This window comes from Eschrichtius robustus, chromosome 5 (genome assembly GCF_028021215.1).
Source record: "Eschrichtius robustus isolate mEscRob2 chromosome 5, mEscRob2.pri, whole genome shotgun sequence".
In the NCBI taxonomy this organism is placed as follows: Eukaryota; Metazoa; Chordata; class Mammalia; order Artiodactyla; family Eschrichtiidae; genus Eschrichtius; species Eschrichtius robustus.
The window spans coordinates 24,197,245-24,219,056 of record NC_090828.1 but is presented as its reverse complement, the minus strand read 5'-3'; the positions used below and the strand labels follow the sequence as shown (position 1 = coordinate 24,219,056).

At 34.1% G+C, this 21,812-nt stretch overlaps 1 protein-coding gene across 6 annotated transcripts in view; it reads right to left on the bottom strand.

Moving 5' to 3' along the window:
- The window catches only part of IKZF2 (IKAROS family zinc finger 2), a 173,054-nt gene that overhangs the window by 68,667 nt on the left and 82,575 nt on the right, over nt 1–21,812 (bottom strand). For 5 of the 6 annotated variants that reach the window (XM_068544529.1, XM_068544527.1, XM_068544525.1 and 2 more), the window contains one exon: nt 1,903–2,169. In XM_068544529.1, coding sequence (XP_068400630.1) covers nt 1,903–2,169 — 267 coding nt within the window. The remainder of the gene's footprint in view (nt 1–1,902; nt 2,170–21,812) is intronic. The other variant, XM_068544531.1, reaches the window with a different exon arrangement.

The following is a 21,812-nucleotide window of genomic DNA, read 5'->3' as shown; positions in this document are numbered from 1 at the left end:
AACAATCCTCATGAAAATCACTGCAGTTACAGTGAAACATCAATTAACCTAAATTTTCAACAGAGTATATTCAGATTCTTTGAATATTCTTAACTCAGACCATAAAAGGTTGATTAAATATCTTACAAAATTTTTTAAAATATATTTTTCAGCCTTAAAATGAACACTATATGCAATTCAACTGAAAAGTCATTAGACTAATTTTGTTTAGTTTCTACATTGCTAGATGGGAGAAGTTAGACATCTGAGTGTTATCTTCCTCAATATAATCACTCTGAGATGATGAATACATCATAACTTTGTGGAACTCTTCTTTTAGAACTGCAGTTGGAATTACTTCATGAGCATAGAAGAAAAGTAGCCTCACTACTTTATAGCCTTTTCCTTTTTTTCTTATCAAATATGGTACCAAGCTTGATCTTTTAATTTTTCCATGAGCCATTTTTAAAAATTAAAAAAAAATTTTCATTAGTAATACAAATATTACTATAAACTTTAAAAATATTTAAAAATCATGATGATATTTAAAAAGGAAATTCAACACAAAAAAGTAAAAATGTAACTGACTATATGGTTGGATAAGAGTGTAAGCCCTAAAGCTGATGATTTTGTTTAAGATAACACTGATTTTAATGTGTAATTTCTCACTATAATTAAAATATCAGCCTTATAGTAATACCTCACCATAAAGTATTGATATATTGATATACCAAGCATAGAATATTGGAACAAAACCACTCTGGACATCAGGAAACCTTGATCCTAGCCTCACAATGCCCTTAACCACATATGGGATCATGGATAAATCACTTGACTGTTTTGGGCTTCAGTTTCTTCATGTGTAAATGAGAGGTTTGGACTAAGAAGACATCAATGTCCCTGGTATCTCTCATGTTTTAAGCATCTACTTATGAAATTGATTATCTAGAAGTCAATCTTTTAAATCAATGTCTTTACTGTGATTTATCTCTCTTCCAAAAGAGTGTCATATTTTAAAACTCTGAGTGTATGAGTTACTACTGTTTTGCTGTATAATACTACTCTGCATTACAGTTTAAGCTATCATTACCTTTAAATCAAATTTCATATAAATTTGAATTTTTCTGGGTCAACGATCTGCCTACCTTGCCACAATCTCATTTCTTGTGTTTTACATTAAAAAGAAATTTTAAAAAGTTTTTACCAAAGGATTTGAAGAGGTTTAAATAAGGCCTTCTCACTGAGTTGGTTTTTCACATTACTCAAAGGTCTAAAAGTATATATTAAATTAACCTGAGGTCTCTTTCCTCACCTGATTCTGTGATTACACATTCCTACCACCCTTTGCTGTATTCTACCCTACGTATCTCCTTGCAGGAGTTATAGTTAAAAATTACAGGAAGATGGTGACATCCTGGAACTGGGGAAGATAAATATCTGCCTCCTACAGAGACCCATGGTAGGCAAAGATTGATTGGAAATTGTATTCCAAGAAGTTAACTAGACAAGATGAAAATGATCGACCCTTACATAAATGCATGAGTACCATGTTATCGTATAAACGTTTAGCTAGCAAACTCTATTACCTGCCCATGGGTATGGTAAAATATGTATAGGAATACAAAAAGATCAAGTTACACAATGAAATTCTCCTATACCTTTTGAACCCTTATCATATTTTTGCTATATTAAGAACTGTGGAAACTGAATCCCAAACTTCTTTTTGATATGCTATTCAGATTTGAAGGCTGGAAGTCAAGACCCAGGCTACTCTCTGCTTTTCAGCAATCCAATACTAGCAGAATTCTGAAAAGGTAGTTTCACCATTGCCACCCCTGAATAAAAAGGAAAGAGAATAGATGTCAGGTAATATCAACATCAGATGTCACAGGCAGTCATCAGGTTATTCTTTCAGCTGCTTACCAGTGTGACTCCTTTTATGTACCATAAGCACATTGGGCCCAATGCAAACCATGCCACAGACGTCACATTTCAGTTTACCATTCGGAAGCCGGATTCCTCCCTCGCCTTGAAGCTCCTGGACTTTCCTGTTGTCTGCCACCTCGCTGCTTTCAATTAGGGGTTCTTCTAGGCTGCTACCCTCATCATGGCCCCTGATCTCGTCTTCGCGGCTCAGGGGTTTCCTGTCACACTCTTCATCACTCTGCATTTCTAGCTTTACTGAATTTGCTGTAATTTAAAAAGAAGAAAGACATTTTAAATGCATGTTATGTGTTGTCACCTACATCTCTTTTCCACCCACTGCCATTCTGTTAACATGGTTGAGAATGCTATACTAAGTAGAATATGGTCCATCCCCCATGCAATGTTAATACATACTGTGTTCTATGATATTTCCGTGAAGCTCTGGCATGAAAGTGAAGATGGCTTAGGAAAGCTCAAGATCAACTGGTATTGTTATACTTTTGAGTTTGTCACTAAGGCTACTGAGACTGAGGTAGGATTATGAAAAAGACAAGATTAGTTACTACTTAACCCATTGAGCTACACCTCTTCTGAATGTAACAATCATTATATATACACTTCATAGTCTCTGTTTCCCATCAGGGTACTTGCATAAACCTGCTTTTTTTTCTTTTTTTCTTTAACATCTTTATTCGAGTATAATTGCTTTACAATGTTGTGTTAGTTTCTGCTGTATAACAAAGTGAATCAGCTATATGTATACATATATCCCCATATCCCCTCCCTCTTGCGTCTCCCTCCCACCCTGCCTATTCCACCCCTCTAGGTGGTCACAAAGCTTCGAGTTGATCTCCCTGCGCCATGCGGCTGCTTCCCACTAGCTATCTATTTTACATTTGTTAGTGTATATATGTCAACGCTCTTCTCTCACTTCGTCCCAGCTTACCCTACCCCCTCCCTGTGTCCTCAAGTCCATTCTCTACGTCTGCGTCTTTATTCCTATCCTGTCCCTAGGTTCATCAGAACCATATTTTCTTTTTTCTTTTTTTATATCAAGAGAAACAACTCAGGATCTTAATCCAGCAAATATCTTAGACGTATGAAGGCACACTGTCAAGGCAAATATCCTAAAATCAGACTAAACACATACATTCAGTTGAGAGCTGTATAAATGAAGGGCAGAGTGCACAGACCTCACGTGCTCTTAAGCTACTCTTTTTTTTTCCTATGTGAAAAAAGTTCTTTATGGAACATATTAGTCTGCAAATCAAAGTATTCCAACTTTAATCTATGCACACCAAAAAGCAGTGAATGACAGGAATGGCATAGCATGCATGCACGCACTTGTGACTGTTAAGAAATTCAATGCCTTCTGTTTGCTGTTTTTGGATCATCCCACAGAAAAGTTGGAATTTTGTTAGCACAGCCCTCATTATGGATTGCTGACAGAGTTCTTTCACAAGAGAAACAAGCTTTAAATGAATACCAGTTTTTTATCCAGTGATCTTGAAAATGCCTCAAGAAACCATATCAAAGTTACTAAGCAAAACAAATTATTTGGTATTTCTTGAATAGAGGAACTATTTTCATAAAAAGGAAGTAAGTTCTTTTTACTGCAATTGTTTTCTTAGAGAAACCACCCCTTCTGTGATTTGTTGTTAGTACTCATGATAGGTAGTACATCTTATCAAAATGACTCTTCCCTTTCTCCCCTGTGAACTACAGGCAGTGTGGTACAATGTGGGGAGCCCTGGATTTAGGAGAACTGGCTTTGACACTGACTGCAGTATAATCTTGAACTAATTATTTAACCTCTGAATCTTACGTCTTTCATTTGTGGAGATGAATTCAGATTACAGAATAAAGTTTAAGCAGAATAGTTTAGCTATTAAGAGTGAAGATCCCAGCAGTGGCACTTAGTAAGCAGTGTCACCTTCTGCAAGTTACTTAAGCTCTCTATGTCCTCTACAACACTGGGACGATAACAGTACCCACTTCCTAGGGCAGATGTAAGCATTGAATGTGTAAATATAAAAAATGGGCTTACTATTATTTATCTTTGGACATACAGTGCTCTTTTTATTCCATAAGGTTTTTGTAAAGATCAATTAACTTATAGTATGTAAAACTATCCCAAGATCTACAAAGGGATAGACAGTCTTCTTGCCTGATCTCTAATAAGATATCTACTCCCTTGAGTTTTACCCTATTTACAAATTAGGACTGCTTTACTGGGTTTTGAGAAGAGTAAAGACAATATTTTTCCATCTTAATATCCCCAGTATGCTAAAGAAATCTATGGCATATAGGAGGTATTTCAGGCAGTACTCCCTGAGGTATTTTACTTGATTTAGAATTTTCTTTCTTTAAGCTTTTTATAAAAATATGTTTAAAGTATCCATTAACATAGCAACGAAAAATTAATCATCATAAAGGATGAAAAGTGAAAATTAAGTCCTTTTCTACCCAAAGTTCACCCATTCTTCAGTTCTGGTCTCAAAAACAACCCCTATCCTTGTCTTCTGTTTAGAACTGTGTGTGTGTGTATGTATGTGTGTACATGTGTGTATATACAGTCTCTCTTTTTACACAAAGTGGACTGTACAATTTATCTGACTTTAACTTTCCTTTCTTCAATTAACATCTGTTCAATATTTTCCATACACAGAAATCTACACTGTTCTTTCTAATACCTGCATAAAATCTACTTTACAAATATAATTCATTCATCCAGGCTTTTAAGATTACTTCTTGTTTAGTGCTATTATAGACACTATTGTATAATACCACACAGAACTGTTAATCTGATAAACACTGGTTATTGTACTTTAGATTTTTAATATGCATTTTTTTATTGTGAATGAAGTTGGGCATCTTTTTCTATGTTTAAATGTGTGTTGTTTTTTTTTTTAGAACTGCCTATCAAAGTTCTTTGCCCATTTTTCTACTAGGTTGTCAGCCTTTCTCACTGAATTTAAATGCTTTATATACTAAGGAACTTAGCGCTGTGTCTGATATGTTTTGCACAAATTTTGGTTTATCTTTTTACTCTAGGGTATTTTTTGGCATGTATGCTAATTTTACATTTTGAATTTTTTACATTTTGAATTTTTAACATTTTCAATTATGGCTTCTGGATTCTGTGTCTTGCTTCAATAGAATTTTCCATATTCCAAGAAATTTTTCCATATTTTTTCTGAGAAGGAAAAATTTTCTAATTAATGTAAAATACTATTGGTTACCCTATGTAGTCCCACATTTCATCCACAATTGTTAGTCAGTCATTTAAAAGAAATATTAAGAAGAAAACAAATGAAAAGTATGACTTTATGCAGCATGACTTCATATACCAGCCTGTGAGCAAATTTTCCCGCACATTTAAGCGATGTCCTAAAGATCACAAACTTCGCAGCAATGCCATCATTTACATTCCTGAACTAGTCAATACTGATAAGCTACCTTTAATGAGTATAAGGTCTACTAGCATTTCATTTTGAGAACTGAAGAAATGTATACCTACAAGAGTGGGTTTTGGGTCTGAAACTATAGGCCTCTTAAATTTCAAAACAGTACAAAATTAGGAAGGAGATGACTTGATGTTACACTAAAAAGTATCATCTTTTCCCTAGTGGGAATATTATAATATGGACATCAAAACATAGTATCAAACATGGGTAAATATGTCATTTAACAATGTATTGGATATTACAATTATACTTAGAATTTCTGTCCACAGAAGAATATACTTGAAATGAATATCCAAAAAAAAATATGTTTATTAGCACTGAAATAAGAAAAAGTGGAAAATTATAGTCATCTTTTCTCTAACAATATTATACTCTAAGGAATTATATGTTTGCCATGTATGGATGTACACACTATTACTGTAGTAAATAGAGTATATTTATTGATATAGTAAATCAATAAAATGAAACACATTTTAATACATACATAGCATGGATTAAGTTTTGCATTAATGTGATGGCCTATGTACAAACAAAATTCCATTCTAATTAATTTTTAACCCATCCTACTAAAATTAAGTTGAAATTCTAGGACAAAAAGTGATTACTTAAAGTGGTCTGAATTTTAACTGTTAAATAGAAAAAATTTCCCTACTCAAAGAACATAAAAGAAATTCTCCTATGATTTATTTTTACTGTTTAGGATGTTTCTAATTAACGCAGAGCAGCTAATATTTTAACTCATTAATGATTAAATTCAAACGTTTGGTAAATTTATACTCTAAATTATAATTTATATATTAATAAATGAGTTATAATTGTTTGTAGTTACAATATATAAAGCTATTATAATTATTAATCATTGTATAATAATCATAGTACATGAGTTACCAAATCTTTAAATTTTAACTCTTCATATAATACTTCTTTTACAATTTGGTTACCAGAAAGGCATCCTCATAAATGGCTAATTTCTATGAAGATAAGAACTTGCTAGTGTGAGTGAAAAGAAATCTTGTTATTATAAATCTCAATACCAACAATTATTTTTCAAGCTTATTTTCTTGCTACGAAATGAAGAATGTAAAATTTAAACATATCTGTGGGAATTTACATATACTTTTATATACTGACAAGCAGTAACAGTTTAATAAAAATATTTTGTCAGAATGAATGATTAGCAATGAAAAGATGTGAAATAAGATTTTAATTGATCAATTTGTTCTTTGTTATTTGATACTGTAGTCACAAATAACTATAATATATAGATATTTGAATATTTTTAATAAATAAATATGCTTAACGTAGGTATCTTTTTTTTTCTTAAAGGAGATGATATAGTTCACAGTTTAAAACAAAGAAAAGTCAAATTTTAAAGCATCAAGAAAAAGTTCATTGTTATAGTGATTTTTTGTTTAGTAGACTTGGAGGTTTGTGAACACGGTTAAAGGATAATAACAGTTAATCAAAAAGACTTTCATAATCAATTCTACATAGACAAAGCTTTGAATATATTTCATGTTAAAACAGTCCACATATATATTTATGCAAAAAATTGCTTTATAATGCAAACATGTTTATGAATTAAAGCTTTATCCCCCTCTTCTTTATGCTTTCAAACTACTATTTTTGAACTTTAGGATATAGTTTATAGATGCTATAAAAACGCATGGTTTAATCACCTCCCATTTACATGTAATCATCCCAATGTCGAGAAGTAAAGAGACTCACACAAAAGCTCTTATAAATGACTCCCAGGCCAAACAAATTTCAATTGTAGAAGTTTCTTCAGTAACTACACTGTGCTCTCTACACGCAAAGCCTTCCTAATTATCATTGTTTCGAGATACATAATACTGAGTGGATGAAGTCACACTAGACTTGCCTTAAATTCAGTAACATGGTATTAAATAAAAGGATAACTGAATAAGGGTATTTACACAGCTAAACATATATAGATCACTTTTTTTTTAAAAAAAGGCAGAAAACCAAATGGGGAAAAATTATGTTATTTTGCGAAGCTGTTAAAACAACATTATTTTAATTGTCTATTTCATACTGAAATTTTTTTTACTACTCTCATTATACTTCGAAAATTAAAGACAATTCAAAACCGAAATGTATACCACTTAAAATGGAAAATGAAATGTACAATGTTGTTACATACACTAATAGACCTCACAAAATAGATCTCACCCACCTCAACCAAGAAGACACAAGGACCAAAATGGAATTCTCTTTAAAACTCATTGAACCAGAAAATATTTATTGTTTGCCTAATACTTTGCTAAAAGTGACTGATTATGAAGGTTTAAGACTAAAAGCTGAAGAATATTTTTCACTTAAGTAAGAAGCCTATATTAGCAGGATGGTATATACCCAGGTCATGAAAGAGTTTATGAGTAAAAGTACAGGAAATATTTTACTAACATATGTAATTTGAATTTATTGACCTAAACAGTACATAAATGTGAAGAAGCTTTTCCTTAGAAATTGGACATTTCCTATTTTTTACTTCATAACTTCACCAAATTACCCACTTATGCAAGGTGGCATATGATTTTGCAATGTCTGGCACCAGATGGCTTCAAATAATACAAAATTCTCAGTTTTTAAAATTTGGGGGAAAAGATCATTTTTTACACATATGGTGAAGTAGATCCAGTTAATTTTGAATTACCAAATTGAAGGAATAAATTCTATCCTCATCCTTAGAATGAGGTTTTCACAGATAATCCTATCTTTTTTAAAATGTCAAGTTTTGAAAAATCATAGTAACCAGAACCTAAAATATCATTATTAAAAAATTTTTTTAAATCTAAATTAAACTTTATACAACTTAAAACTTTATTATTAGTATGAGTTGATTCTACTAATCCACGAACAGATTATTGAAATTCCCTAGCCAGGAAAATAATGCAAAGGGATTATGATTTATTTGCTGTATTTGAAAGGATATAATATTTATTGATCTTACGGAGTATAACATAGGCCTTCTAGATCAATTACTATCCACTTAGTGATTTATTTCTGTTTAATTTCCAAATTATATTTTTCAACTCAATTTTTAAAGGAAGCAAATACTACAGGAGTTAAATATTTCTTTCACAGTGCTAATAATAAAAGAGAGCTAAAATGCCATTCTTATCAAACTGGGGGGAAAAATCTTTCAGGTGTGATGTATAAGTGGACTTTCATATGCTTGGTTTCTGTTGTGTGAACATTCAAGGGGGCACTTAAGGGGTGTTATTACTTATAAGCATCAATTTCTCCAGGGCTATGCCAGATACTTGAAACGGTGTTATACACACTAATTGAATCAATACGTCTATCTAATAATCTGCTGAAGTTGCTTCTGAGCTAATACAACTCTCATTTAAACGTTCAAAAAAGAAACACCAAACATGATTAAATCCATGTTAACAGCCCAGCAGCTGTTTAAATAATGTGTTAAAAAAACAAACTGCTTTCAAAACTCTGATGTAAAGCACAATTATTTACTAATGAACTTACAACCGTCTAAACAATGAAAGTAAAATCCTCACAACAAAAATTATATTAAGGTATGTGCAATCATTTTTCAACAAATTTCCTCAACAAAATTTCACACAATATAAAAACTTTGTTCCTTTTAACTGTGAGTAAATAAATGCGTAAAAGTCTTGCAAAACAGCTCCCTCATAACATCCTTAAAGTATTCGTTTTAGAAATGGTTGGACAAGTCTAGACACTGGTGTCAGTGAACTGCAGCTGAGCCATTTGTAGGTAGCATTCTGTCTGCACATCACATCACCTCATTTTCTCGTCCTCCCCCCACTCTCTCTCTCCTTTCCCCAATATAGTTAGTTAGACTATGTATTTCTTAAACCTAGTAGGGTAATAGATCAAGACAGTGCTGGTTTCTGAAATATGACTACTATTCTAAAAACAGTGTAGAAGAAAGTTACTCTGCACCTGATTGCAGGAAACCAGGGTCTTTACCTCCCTTTCTGCCACTTAACTAGTTCTGGGACCTTTTGGGAAATTTGTTTATTTTGACTCAGCCACCTGCATCACCTGAAATATGGGAAAAATAACACTTGATGCTCCTGAAAACAGCAGGCTAGATAAAATAGTCTCTTTACACTAAGGATTTAGAATCCTTTTAATAATAATAATAATAGAAAAATAACAACTTACTATAATTCTTCATGATTTAAAAAATTCATATTGTCTCATTGGATACTCAGAACCACAGTGGATTGTAGGTAGGGCAAACACAGATAAACAAACGGAGGCATGGTTGTTAAATAACCTTCCCACGGATGCAAAGGTAGTAAATGGGAGCCTGATATCAACTCAAGATCTTCTGTCTCTTAGCTTCACATCTTCCTATGACATGATACTGCCTCTCCAATTAAACAAGTAACTAATATTTGTATTATATTTAGGACAAATACCAGTCCTGGGCAAATAGATCTTTCAGATGTTATAAAACTGTGTCCATCAGTTGAAGAGGATACCGGGAATTCAAGACCACGTCAGTCAGATAAAATAAAAATAAGTTTCCACAAACTGAACTACAGAATTAATACTTTCTATCAAGTCTGGGATGCATATGCCCACTCAAAAGAACTACTTTCTAATTTTTAGATTTGCTTTGGTCTTAAGGCAGGGGTAGGTCCATGTAGTACAACTAATTCCTGAAGAATCTGCCAGTATTCAATCCTTTTCCTGATCCTTGCTTTTTCTATATTCCTTGTCATGCTACGACTTATCAGTGGTAGGTAAAGACAGCCATTTGAGGAATAAGTCAGTATAATCAACTTTAATCTCTAAACCAACAGTTACAGAGGATGGCATTTTAGGACTTCCTTTGTCACATTTTGACAGTCTTGTCAATTTTTTTTACAAAGATAAATCAGACCTATGAGTAGCTCATGCAGTATTTCATTTACATTTAAGGAGATCTTCACAACAAAATAAATACCAAAAAAGTATCCTCTCTACCTCCTTGGAAAAAAAAGTAAAACTAAGGAGCCTAGACATCTCACTCCCTAAAGGTCTCCCACAATGCATGCAACCATAAACAGCACGCCCATCATCAGACTACCCATCTTTATTGACCAGCACAGTGGCACCACTGTAGCCCAAGGGTGAAGTTTCTGTTTTCTGGCAGACAACTAGTTCATGAGAAATGTTCAACGTGGAGAAAATAAGCCTAGTTTAAATAGAAATGCCACAGGCAAACAACAGTCTATCCCTTTATCCATCCTTTAAATGAATGATTGCATTTGCCAAGTCCTAGAGATTCAATATGTGCCATGTCTTGCATATGCAACTCCTTTTTGTGCATTTTCGTGGGCCACACAGAACTTCTTTAAGATTCCCCATGCCTTCTCACCTGGAACAATTTCAACAACTTTCTAGCTGGGTCTCTTTTCAGTTTTTTGCCACACTCCACTCTCCCATTTCATCGTATGTTCAGTTTTTAGATTAATTTTCCTAAAGCAGAGCTCATATTGCTCTTCTAAATGTCTTCCATGACTGCTCACTGCCTATAAATTAAATACAAAGGTACTGGTATGGACTTTAAGGACCACCACAGCACAGTTCCGTCATTGCTCTTGGCCATATGTCCTATTAGTCCCTTAGTTATTCATACTTTTTCCAGTCATTTTCTAGTCATTCTTCCTGGAACTTATCCTATACATCTCTACTTATTTTTTCCCCCCTGGCCCCTATTATTATTTTCTGGAATCTTTCCTCTACTTCTGTCAATATCAGCATACCTTCGAAGCTGACTTATCTTCCACCTTTTTTCATGAAGTGTTTCCTGAGCACGAAGACACATTACAGTGATTTCATTAGTATATTTGCCTTAACTCTATGCTCCCTATGGTGTAAGATTTTTGAAAAGAAATGCTGTCTTTATTCACAATTGTAAAACCATCTTCCCCTTACACGTACCAGGCATTCAATAAATGCTTATTGAACTGTTGTTGCTGATTTACCTATCATACTTCTTTTTTTTTTTTTAACATCTTTATTGGAGTATAATTGCTTTACAATGGTGTGTTAGTTTCTGCTTTATAATAAAGTGAATCAGTTATACATATACATATATCCACATATCTCCTCCCTCTTGCATCTCCCTCCCTCCCACCCTCCCTATCCCACCCCTCTAGGTGGTCACAAAGCACAGAGCTGATCTCCCTGTGCTATTCGGTTGCTTCCCACTTTTTTAAGTTACATAGGCTATGCATAAGTTAACCACAAGTGACAAATAATTATAATAGAATTAGGTTTTAAACACAAAACATCATCAACATAACATTAACTAAAGGACCACTGTATAAAAGGAAAGACTTTAGGTGCATTACATGCATCACCTGATATTAATCATGACAGCCGCTCTGTGAAGTATACAGTATTACCCTCATTTTACAGATGAGAAAACTAAAGCTCAGAATGGGTGAAGTAACATGTCCAAGTCACACATCTATTCAGAGCCAGATCTGAAACTAGAACCAAGAACTGATCACCAAATTCTTGCTATTTCCCCTATGTCACCAAAAGCAAACCAGTTACTAGTTACCAGTAAAGAAAAAAGGATGTCAGTATGTTAAAGAAGAGTAACTTTGAATCGATGTGTGCCATCTGACATTTTCTTTACTGCATGTTGAATACAGGTGTAGTAGTCTGCCAGCTTTGAGTAAAGGGAAATTTGTCTGAGAGCCTGTTTTGGAGGAAGACCAGCTTCCACTGCCAGATTTTCTGAGCATGGATTTTATTTCATATAAGAGCAATCTAGTTTGAACTGGTGTTTGGCAACCATCTGCTTAACATAACTGTGGGAGGTTTGTGAAGCAAATTACATTGTGAAATTCTCTCTTTAATAAGGGGAGTACAAAATTGTTAACCAAACTTCTGTCAGAAGTAAAATCATTACTATAAAATCCAGCTGAGTGGGCATATTCCTGAAGGGACCCAAACATTAGATTGCCAGAGGTCACTGAGGACGTTTAAACCAGGTCAGAAGGCAGTGCTGCCGGCACGCTAAAGAGAAAGAGATAAGAAATGGAGCAGGGCTTCTATTACAGAGCAAGGGCAACAGAGGGAAGAACCAAAGCCAGGCGATGCACTTCAACAGCTGTACTGAGCCTCTTAACTGAAGTGACAGAGGAGCCCAACAGCTTTCCGTACCCTGGGTTCAAATATCCCTGGTTGCCAAAATCTGGAACAAACAAACATCAAGGCTACAGAAGTTCTTTCCCTGCTGTTCTTCCATAAACCCTTCACTATTTGTGTGAAATAAAGAGAGTCAACATTTGGCCCCGAGATGCAGGATTGTTTGGTTAAAAATGTATAATCAAGAAAACGTATCAAGTAGTAGCAAAAAAGAGAAAATGTGTAGTTGTGATTAAGAAAAATGAGTCTGGACAACCACCCAGCAAATTTTATTTTCTGCAATGTAGCAGCGGCAATTTTGTTTTGCAGTGTTCTTACCTGTTTCCTACCCCTAATGAATAGACACTTTAGTCAGTCATATAGAGTGCATTTGTTAAAAGGTAAAAAAAATAATTACAAAGCGACATAGGAGGTACTAGATGAATAATGGAAATGCTGGATTAGAATACCTGTGTTTAAGTCCTTTACATATGAGAACATTAAGAAGTAACTTAACACGCCCCTGTTTCCTACCATGTAAACTGGGAATAATATCCTCTATATAAAAGTCATAAAATTGGGGAAGCACAGTCAGTTAGTGCAAGCAGTTAGAGCCTATGGCTAAGAGACTCAGTACCCTCGGGTTTAAGGCCAGGCCCTTTCATTTATTTAGCCACATGACCTTAAGAAACCTCAAGAAACCTCTCTCAGTCTCATTTTTCTCGTCTATAAAATCAAGAAAATGATATTACCTGCCTCCTAGGGCTGTTCTGAGTATTAAGTACAATTGTATATACAACACCCTTAGAGCTATTTTACTTCTTATTAACAGAGCTACCATATGAAAGCATATCATAAAATGTAGGACATCAAACAAATGTAACTGGCGGTGGTGGTGGGGGGGGGATATGTTTACTCCAGGGAAGCACGGGGATGACAGAGAAGGCTTCACGAAGTAAGTGGCATTTAAGATAGTACTTACAGGTTGGATATGCTTTATATAATAAAGAGAAGACAGATGGCACTCAAGAAGGGGGGCGAACATGAAGAGAAAAGAAAGATGCATGAATACATGTTGGTTTTGAGTGACACCGTTTTTTTCTGGAATGCATATATTCAATGGGTAACATAAATAGAAAATATTTTAAAATCAAAGAGTTTAAAACAGAGTAAGGCACAAGGGAATTAATGCTTGTAGGTAGTAATTTCAAAGATGAGTGCTGTCAACTTATTAACAGACTGTTTCAACAACCACAGTATGAAAGAGGGATCTCCTTAGAATTTATGCGTTCATCCATTCAAAATTACTCACTGAGCACCTGCTCTGTGCCAGGTACCACAACGCAGCAGTGAATAGGACAGATGTGGTCCCTGCTTTCATGGCACTTGTGAAATTTATGCATATATGTATGTATATGTATTTTTTTGCTTTTATATATGGGCAACTGTGCACAGTAAAATATTATGATGTGAAATACAATGACTTGAAAGCCCTTCCCCCAGCATATGCTACTACTATAAAATCTCAGTGCAAAATGCAGAGCATAAGTAATCAAGAAATACTCTCATAAGATCACTATTTCAAAAAGACAGCTTTTTCTGAATTGTAAGTAGTTAACTTTAAGCAGTCATTGATCTGTGAAACAAAGTTTTGATTATTCAATGTGTTGTCTTTCTCCATTTCTAGAAGATCCTTTAGCCAGCTTTCTAAAGCTCATAGCTAAAGTATATGAAACATACTTAAAATGATGACATAGTTCTATGTATCATAGGAAGCAAATTAAACAGATATGTCTGGTATCATTAAGGGGCATATAAATAGCTTGTCTTAGCTTGTAAAAGTAAGCTAATACACTTATTAGATGCAAAGGAGCCCCTTACTCATTTAAAAAATACTTTCTTTAAAATACTTGATATTTTCTAATCATATCATAAGTAGACTAAAACTTATACAAACTGAGTTTTATTTCTCCTTAAGTTATGATTTTGTGCTGATCTCACATCTCTGTCACCTGTAATTGGACGAGTTACCTTCTAAGAGACTTAGCTTCCTTATCTGTGAAACCTAGATAATGCTACTTATTTGTGCAGCTAAAATAATTAAAAGCCTACCTGCCTGAGGCCATGATTCTTGAGGTCCCTTCAGTCTGTGGTATATGTGATTCTAGGATACAAGCAAACTATACTTGAAATTTTATGTAAAAAATGATTTGTGTAATCAGTAATAATAATCAGCTACTTAGTATCTAAATATAATTTTCTTTACACAAAAAATCATTGCCAAAACTGATGTCAAGGAACTTACCCCCAATGTTTTCTTTTAGGAGTTTTACAGTTTGAGGTTTTAAATTTAAGTCTGTAATCCATTTTGAATGCATTTCTGTACAGGGAGTAAGACAGTGGTCCAGCTTCATTCTTTTGCATGTGGCTGTCCAGTTTTCCCAGCACCATTTATTGAAGAGACTATCTTTGACCCATGTCTGTCCTTGGCTCCTCTGTTGTAAATTAACTGACCATATATGAATGGGCTTTTTTCTGGACTATTTTACTTTCATCTGTGTCTATTTTTATGTTAATATCATACTGTTTGGATCACTATAGCTTTGTAATATAGTTTGAAATCAGGAATTGTAATGTCTCCAGCTTTGCTGTTCTTTCTCAAAGACTGCTTTGGCTATTCAGGGTCTTTTGTGGCTCAATACAAATTCTAGGATTTTTTTTCTCTTTCTGTGAAAAGTGACATTGGAATTTTGATAGGGATTGAATTGAATCTGTAGAATCCTTTGGGTCGTATGAACATTTTAACAATATTATTCTTCCAATCCATGAACACAAAATATCTTTCCATTTATTTGTGTCTTCTTCAATTTCTTTCATCAGTGTTTTATAGTTTTCAGTGTACAGATCTTTCACCTCCTTGGTTAAATTTATTCCTAAGTATTTCCTTTTTTTTTGATGTAATTATAAATGGTATTGTTTTCTTAACTTCTCTAATAGTTCATTGTTAGTGTATACAAATGCAACTGATTCTTGTATACTGATTTTGTACCCTGCAACTTTACTAAATTTGTTTGTTAGTTCTAACAGTTTTTAGGTGAGTCTTTAGGGTGTTCTATATATAACATCATGTCATCTGCAAATAGAGACAATTTTACTTCTTTCTTTCTGATTTGGATGCCTTTTACTTCTTTCTCTTGCATAATAGCCAAGATATGGAAACAACCTAAGGTGTCTTTCAATGAATGAATGGATAAAGAAGACATGGAATATAAATACAACAGAATATTATTCAGCCATAATAAAGAAGAAAATCCTATGTTTGTGACAACATGGATGAACCTTGAGGGCTTTATGCTAAATGAAATAAGCCAGAAAGAGAACAACAAATACTGCCTGGTATCACTTATATGTGGAATCTAAAATAAGTCAAACTCATAGAAATAGAGAGTAGAAATGTGTGTTGCCAGGGGCTGGAAGGAGGGGAAAATAGGGAAAGGTTAGTAAAAGGGTACAAACTTTCATCTATGAGATAAGTAAGGTCTGAGGATCTAACGTGTAACATAGTAACTATAGTTGATTAACACTGTTTTGTTTAAAATGTTCAAAGAGTGTAGAACTTAAATGTTCGCACACACTCACAAAATGATAAATATGTGAGGCATGGACTGTTTATTAACTACATGGAAGGAATCCTTTCACAACGTATACATATATCAATTCATCACAATGTATACTTTAAATATCTTACAGTTTTGTCAATTTCAATAAAGCTGAAAGAAATTCAGGAAGCTTTTAAAAATAAATAAATGTCTTTATACAAACTATGTTCCTAGGTTTGGGGTTCAGACAAAAATCTCACTTTTAGATCATATATTTAAAACCTCTGGGTTTAAAACAGCATCCCTAAATCTACCCATTAATGAATTTCTGAAGGTCACAGGTAAGAGCATGTTTAAATGTGAATATACCTATTTATACATATACATAGTATATATACTGAAAACCTAGTTGGTATGTGTGCAGGATGTTCTTTATTAAGCAATAAATGTTAGCTACTTAAGCAGAAGATAGTGCAATGTGATGAGTGTGCCATCCCCATGTGTTTCCTTCAGGTGAATACTGGCTGGCATCCAGAAGGGAAAAAAAAAGCAAAACAAATACAACATATTCAAAACTTAAAACAAAACAAAACAAAACAAAACAAAACAGAGTGCTACAACCTTCACAAAAAGCACGAAGTCCTTGATTCAAATAATGCTATAAAGACTCTTGAAATTTTCCTCTTTTCTACCGTGTCCCTGTCAGGATGTGAACCCCACCATTATGTATGGCTTGCAGCTGTTTGCAAGTTTCCTCCCCAACTGGGACTAAGAGGCAAATTGCAGGTTTCCAGGGAGGGGGAAATGTGTGACAGTAGGGATCGCCTCAGCACTTCACATGGACTGTACAAGCCCAGTGATACCAGCTACCTTGCTCCCTGTGACAACTGGCCACCAGGTTTCATAGGTTAAATTTCTGAAAGTAATACAAGTTGTTAGTTTTAGAAGCCTAGAGTTTTTCTTTGCTTGAACCATTACAAGGCATTTTACTTCTTTTCCACCTTCAAAATGGGTGAAATTATTTCAGGGGCACAAGATTACCCAAATCTATGATTTCTGTCACATGCGTCTCACAGCTTACTGTCCTCTTCCACACTCCTAGTAGGCTGCCTCTGTGCAAGGCAGCACATGCTTACCAAAAGCACCTCATTCTGTGGAAGCTGTCAGCAATTACTGCGATGAACTTTAAATCTCTTTCCTCTAGCTACTGGAGTATTCCAGAAATAATGACACAACTTCTCCCTGCTTTAAAATGTCAAGCTGACCACTCAGAAATTCAAGCTACGTTTCTCCAGGAAGGCCCAAATGATAAGACATTTTATGAACCTTCCGTTTCATCTCCTGTTCCATTACTACGCTGCCTTAACACCTTCATGGTATAGCAACACCTTCTGAGACAAGCTGAAACTCAAGCAAACCACAAAAGCTGCCACCTGAACAAAGTTAACAATATGTGCCTGGCAAGTGTAAGCTATATATATTTTTCCTTTCCTTGATCTGATACTATCATTTGAATTAATTTTATTTTCTTCCTTTAGTGCTATTTCTAATAGTTTGAATCTGCTGCATGATTAATTTAATTGTGCAATAATATTTTAAAAAATATATACCCAGTATACTCTGTTATTTTCATGTATTTCAGGATTAAATGTATTTTCAAATGTCTGGTTCAACATTCACACTCAGAGAGAAAAAAAAAATATCTCCAAAATTTGAACTAACTTCCTTAAAATCATGAAGCTTTAAAATCGCAGCTGACACCAGAATTAGAGATTTTCAAGGTTAATGGGAATGCAATAAAATCTTGAAGTAGTTTTTCAGATAATATAGAAAGCATATGACTTATCATTTTAACTGTGCTCAATTTTGGCAAAGAGAGGTACATTATTAAGAAAGAGATATATAAAGATCAAGAAAGGTTTAAATGGCATATCTTTAACCATACAAAGGAAAAACAAATTAAGGTATAGGATCCTGATGAATAGCTTTTACAGACAATATACTTCTCTCTCCAGATATCAAAAATCTTGTTATTGTTTGGGAAGGCACTGGCTTGTATTCCAAGATCAGGGAATTCACGGGCTTTCCTGATGCTGCCTTCACATCATCCCTTTCCCATAAAAATAAATAAGCAAATCCCTTCATTCATTCAGTGTATATTTATAGAGTGCAGTCTATACACTAGACACTGCTAAGTATTGGAGATACAAGGGTGAACAAGACAAGCATGGCTTATAATACGATTGAGACAGAGACGATCGCAACGATGTAGGTTGTCCTCTGAGAGGAACAGAGTGCCAGGGGAATACAGGTCTCAGTGACAAGATACAGAGTTTGAGAGGAGGAAAAGGAAGACAGGAGAGCCAATGACGGTGTCCAGGTCTCTCAAAACATTACTGATGAAAAAGAAAAATACAAGGAACTCTAAGGTTAAATCTAGTTCCAGTGGCGCCATACGAATTCATTCATTATGTGGGCCAGTTTGAAATGGCTACTAGCAATGGAAGAATTAGGTGAAAAGACAGGGAGAAGTACTAACATTTAGTGAAGGCCCATTTTGTTGCGTGTCCTTCAACATTAGCCATTTAATTCCCAAACTTTGTGGTAGTTATTTGCTTCATTTTATAGAAAAGGAAACTGAGGATCAGGACCACATCATAAGGCTGAAAAATACTGTGTCTCTGAAACCAGCCAAATATCCCCATGATGTATTTCACTGGGTACAAAGGGAACCAAATGGGGGGGGGGTACCCAACTTCCACAGATACAGGAACCAAATGGGGGAAAAAACCAACTTCCACAAATATGGGAATTCTAGGTTCATTCTCTATTGATAGTGCCATCTTAAGACGTATTTTACTGAGTACTATACAGACACATGTTTGTTAGTAACTGACCTTAGAAGAGTACAGAATAAAGATATACAACACTAAGCAAAACACAAACTCATTTACTGAGTAACATGCATATGAATGAAATGCAACAAACATAAAAGTGCAAAGAATTTGCAGAGAAAAGGAACTGAATGCAATGAATGGGTCTAAGAATTGGAATTTTATGTCTGATTTTAAGGTGGCAAGAGTGTGAGTGTTCATTCACTCCACAGGCATGTCTGGGTATAACTTTTGCACCAGGTTCTCTGCTAAGCACTAAAGACAGAGTGACAAAATCAGAGATAGTCTTTGCCTTCATATTCTGCTCATATCAGGTGGAGGCAAAGGAAGACAGCAATCATTCAAGAGTCTGTTTGGAGGAAGGGAGTTAGTATAAAGGCAAAGAATTTGGAACAAGAAAGGCTCAGAGCAATTCACTAAAATTCCTGGAACTGAGGACTTGCAGCCCTACCATATATCCCTTTATCAGAAATAACTTCACTTCATTACTGTTTTAATGATGTGAATTTTTGTTTTTAGTATGTAAACAACTAACAAAGCAGAATATTTACCATTGAAAATATATATTTAAGTATCAGTTGGCAGGTCTCAGTAATTCCTAGAGTTCCTTTACCACATATACAAATTATCAAATTGCCTTTTCCCATTTCCCACCATGAAGGTAGCCCAACAATTTGAGCAAACCCTAAAAAACTAAAGCACACACACACACACACACACACACACACACACAGACACAGTTTGAACGAAAACCTAAAATAAAACGTCTTCCACCCATTATACTAAACATCATTAGATACAAGATCGCTCTGACATGTAATAGAACATTTGGTCAAAAAGTAATAGCTGGGCTAAAATATCTACACGCTGATAATAGTTGCAAGCTTTCACTATGCTGCCATATTATCAGTCTTAATGAAATTCACTTGTCAGTTGCATTTTGAAACAGTGAATTCTGGCCTTGCATGACAAGGGTAAAATTTAAATCTCTTTTCTTTTCCTAATCAAATCAGCTAAAAATGAAAAATAAGAAAGAAGAAACTCCTCTCACTAATTGGTCAAAAAAAGATTAGTTTTCAGATTCCTTTCCTTTGCTTTTTTCTTGCTTCCACTGTTGAACTCTTCAAATAGTACCATTATCTGCTTTTTTTAAAAAACTCACTCTGTCGCCAGCAAGTATATTGAGTAAAACTAGCCAAAATATGTGGTACTATACAACGGTAAGGAATAATGGGGTAGATAGTCTAGAATTTACTTCTACACCAGCTGCAGGCTTTATTATCATTATCTTTTACTGGGTATTGAACCCGTCCTATCATGGAATATGTCACAAAGCAGCTCAATCTAAAACAGAGAAGGCAAAGAAACCTGTCTACTTATCTTGACTTTAATTACAAACTTCTATAAAACCTTAGTGAATTTCAGCACTCTTAAAAGTAAGCCTGATAAGAGAAGGGGTCATATTTATTTATCTTTTTATCCCTATTTATAGAGCACCTTTTCAAGCCTAGTGTATTAGACACATTAGACTTCATTTTTTCTTGTTATTATTTTGTGCTTTTGTTTAAGTGTTAAGCATGGCAACCCAATACAAATTAAGTATGGCCTAGAAGATTATATGAAAATTCAACTCAAATGACACATGAACCTGATAAAGTCTAATGCAATTAGTCTAATGTAATTAGACTAAAAACGAATGTAGTTATTATGGTACTAGGTAATGATATACAATAAACCTACCACAGAACTAGAAGTAGATTCTACTACTACTTGTTAGTGATGGACTTAAGTGAGTAAAAATGAAGGTAAACATTTTGTATCTCAGTTTCCCAATGAGTAAATGGAAGTAAACTAACTCCATATTTCCCACAGAAGAACTTTACAAAAGTCAAACAGAAAACACTTCCAGGGAAGTATTATACAGATGTTTTCTCATAATCATAAAAATGTCTTACAGTTGTGGCAAGATAATTATTCAATGCTTGACGGGCAAATTGATATAGAGCATATTACACCTCTGAAGGATGTACCTCTTGTACCACAAGAAAATCAGCAGAAAATCAACATACACGTTTACCTTTCTAAACTGCAAAGCTCATATTAAATATATAATATTCAAATCAGGAAACTGAAAACCATATTGACATCTAAAGAGCCAGACTTATGTACAAATTTATAAATAACACAAGTTACTCAGAATGATGTGAAGAACTGTCTCTAAAACAAACAAAATCTAGAGGCTGAGAAAAAGTGAATTTTAATTTCACTTATTAATCCCAAGAGTAGAGAAACACAACTATTTAATCCAGTTTCTATAATCATATTTCTCCAGTCCCGTAATTGTTTTTTAACATCCTCTCAAACTTAAAAAAGTAACAGTAATTTTCATTATTTTGTTGCAAATGTCCAGAGCACTGATCTAAATATCAGACTAATTAACAGTATCATAAAAGAGCAAAAAGTAAGAAGAAAAGAACTTTGATGAGGTAGATCAATCTCTTACTAAAAACATGAACAAAATAAGTAGTATTTGTTTCCCAAGCTTTCCCTTCACTAGTAACCTAATATAAAACTAAATACAAAGAAATAAAATTATTCTGACATGTTTATAAGTATTATATACAAATATTTATATCAAAGATTAAAGTCCAGACAGAACATTAGTTAGAATTTACAAAAACACAACAAAACTCTTAAATCCAATTGACTGTAGATGTTTACTTTTTTTTTTTTTTTTAAGACTAAAATAGCATTAATTACTGCATAGAAGTTATGGTTTAAATTTCACATGGAATCTAGAC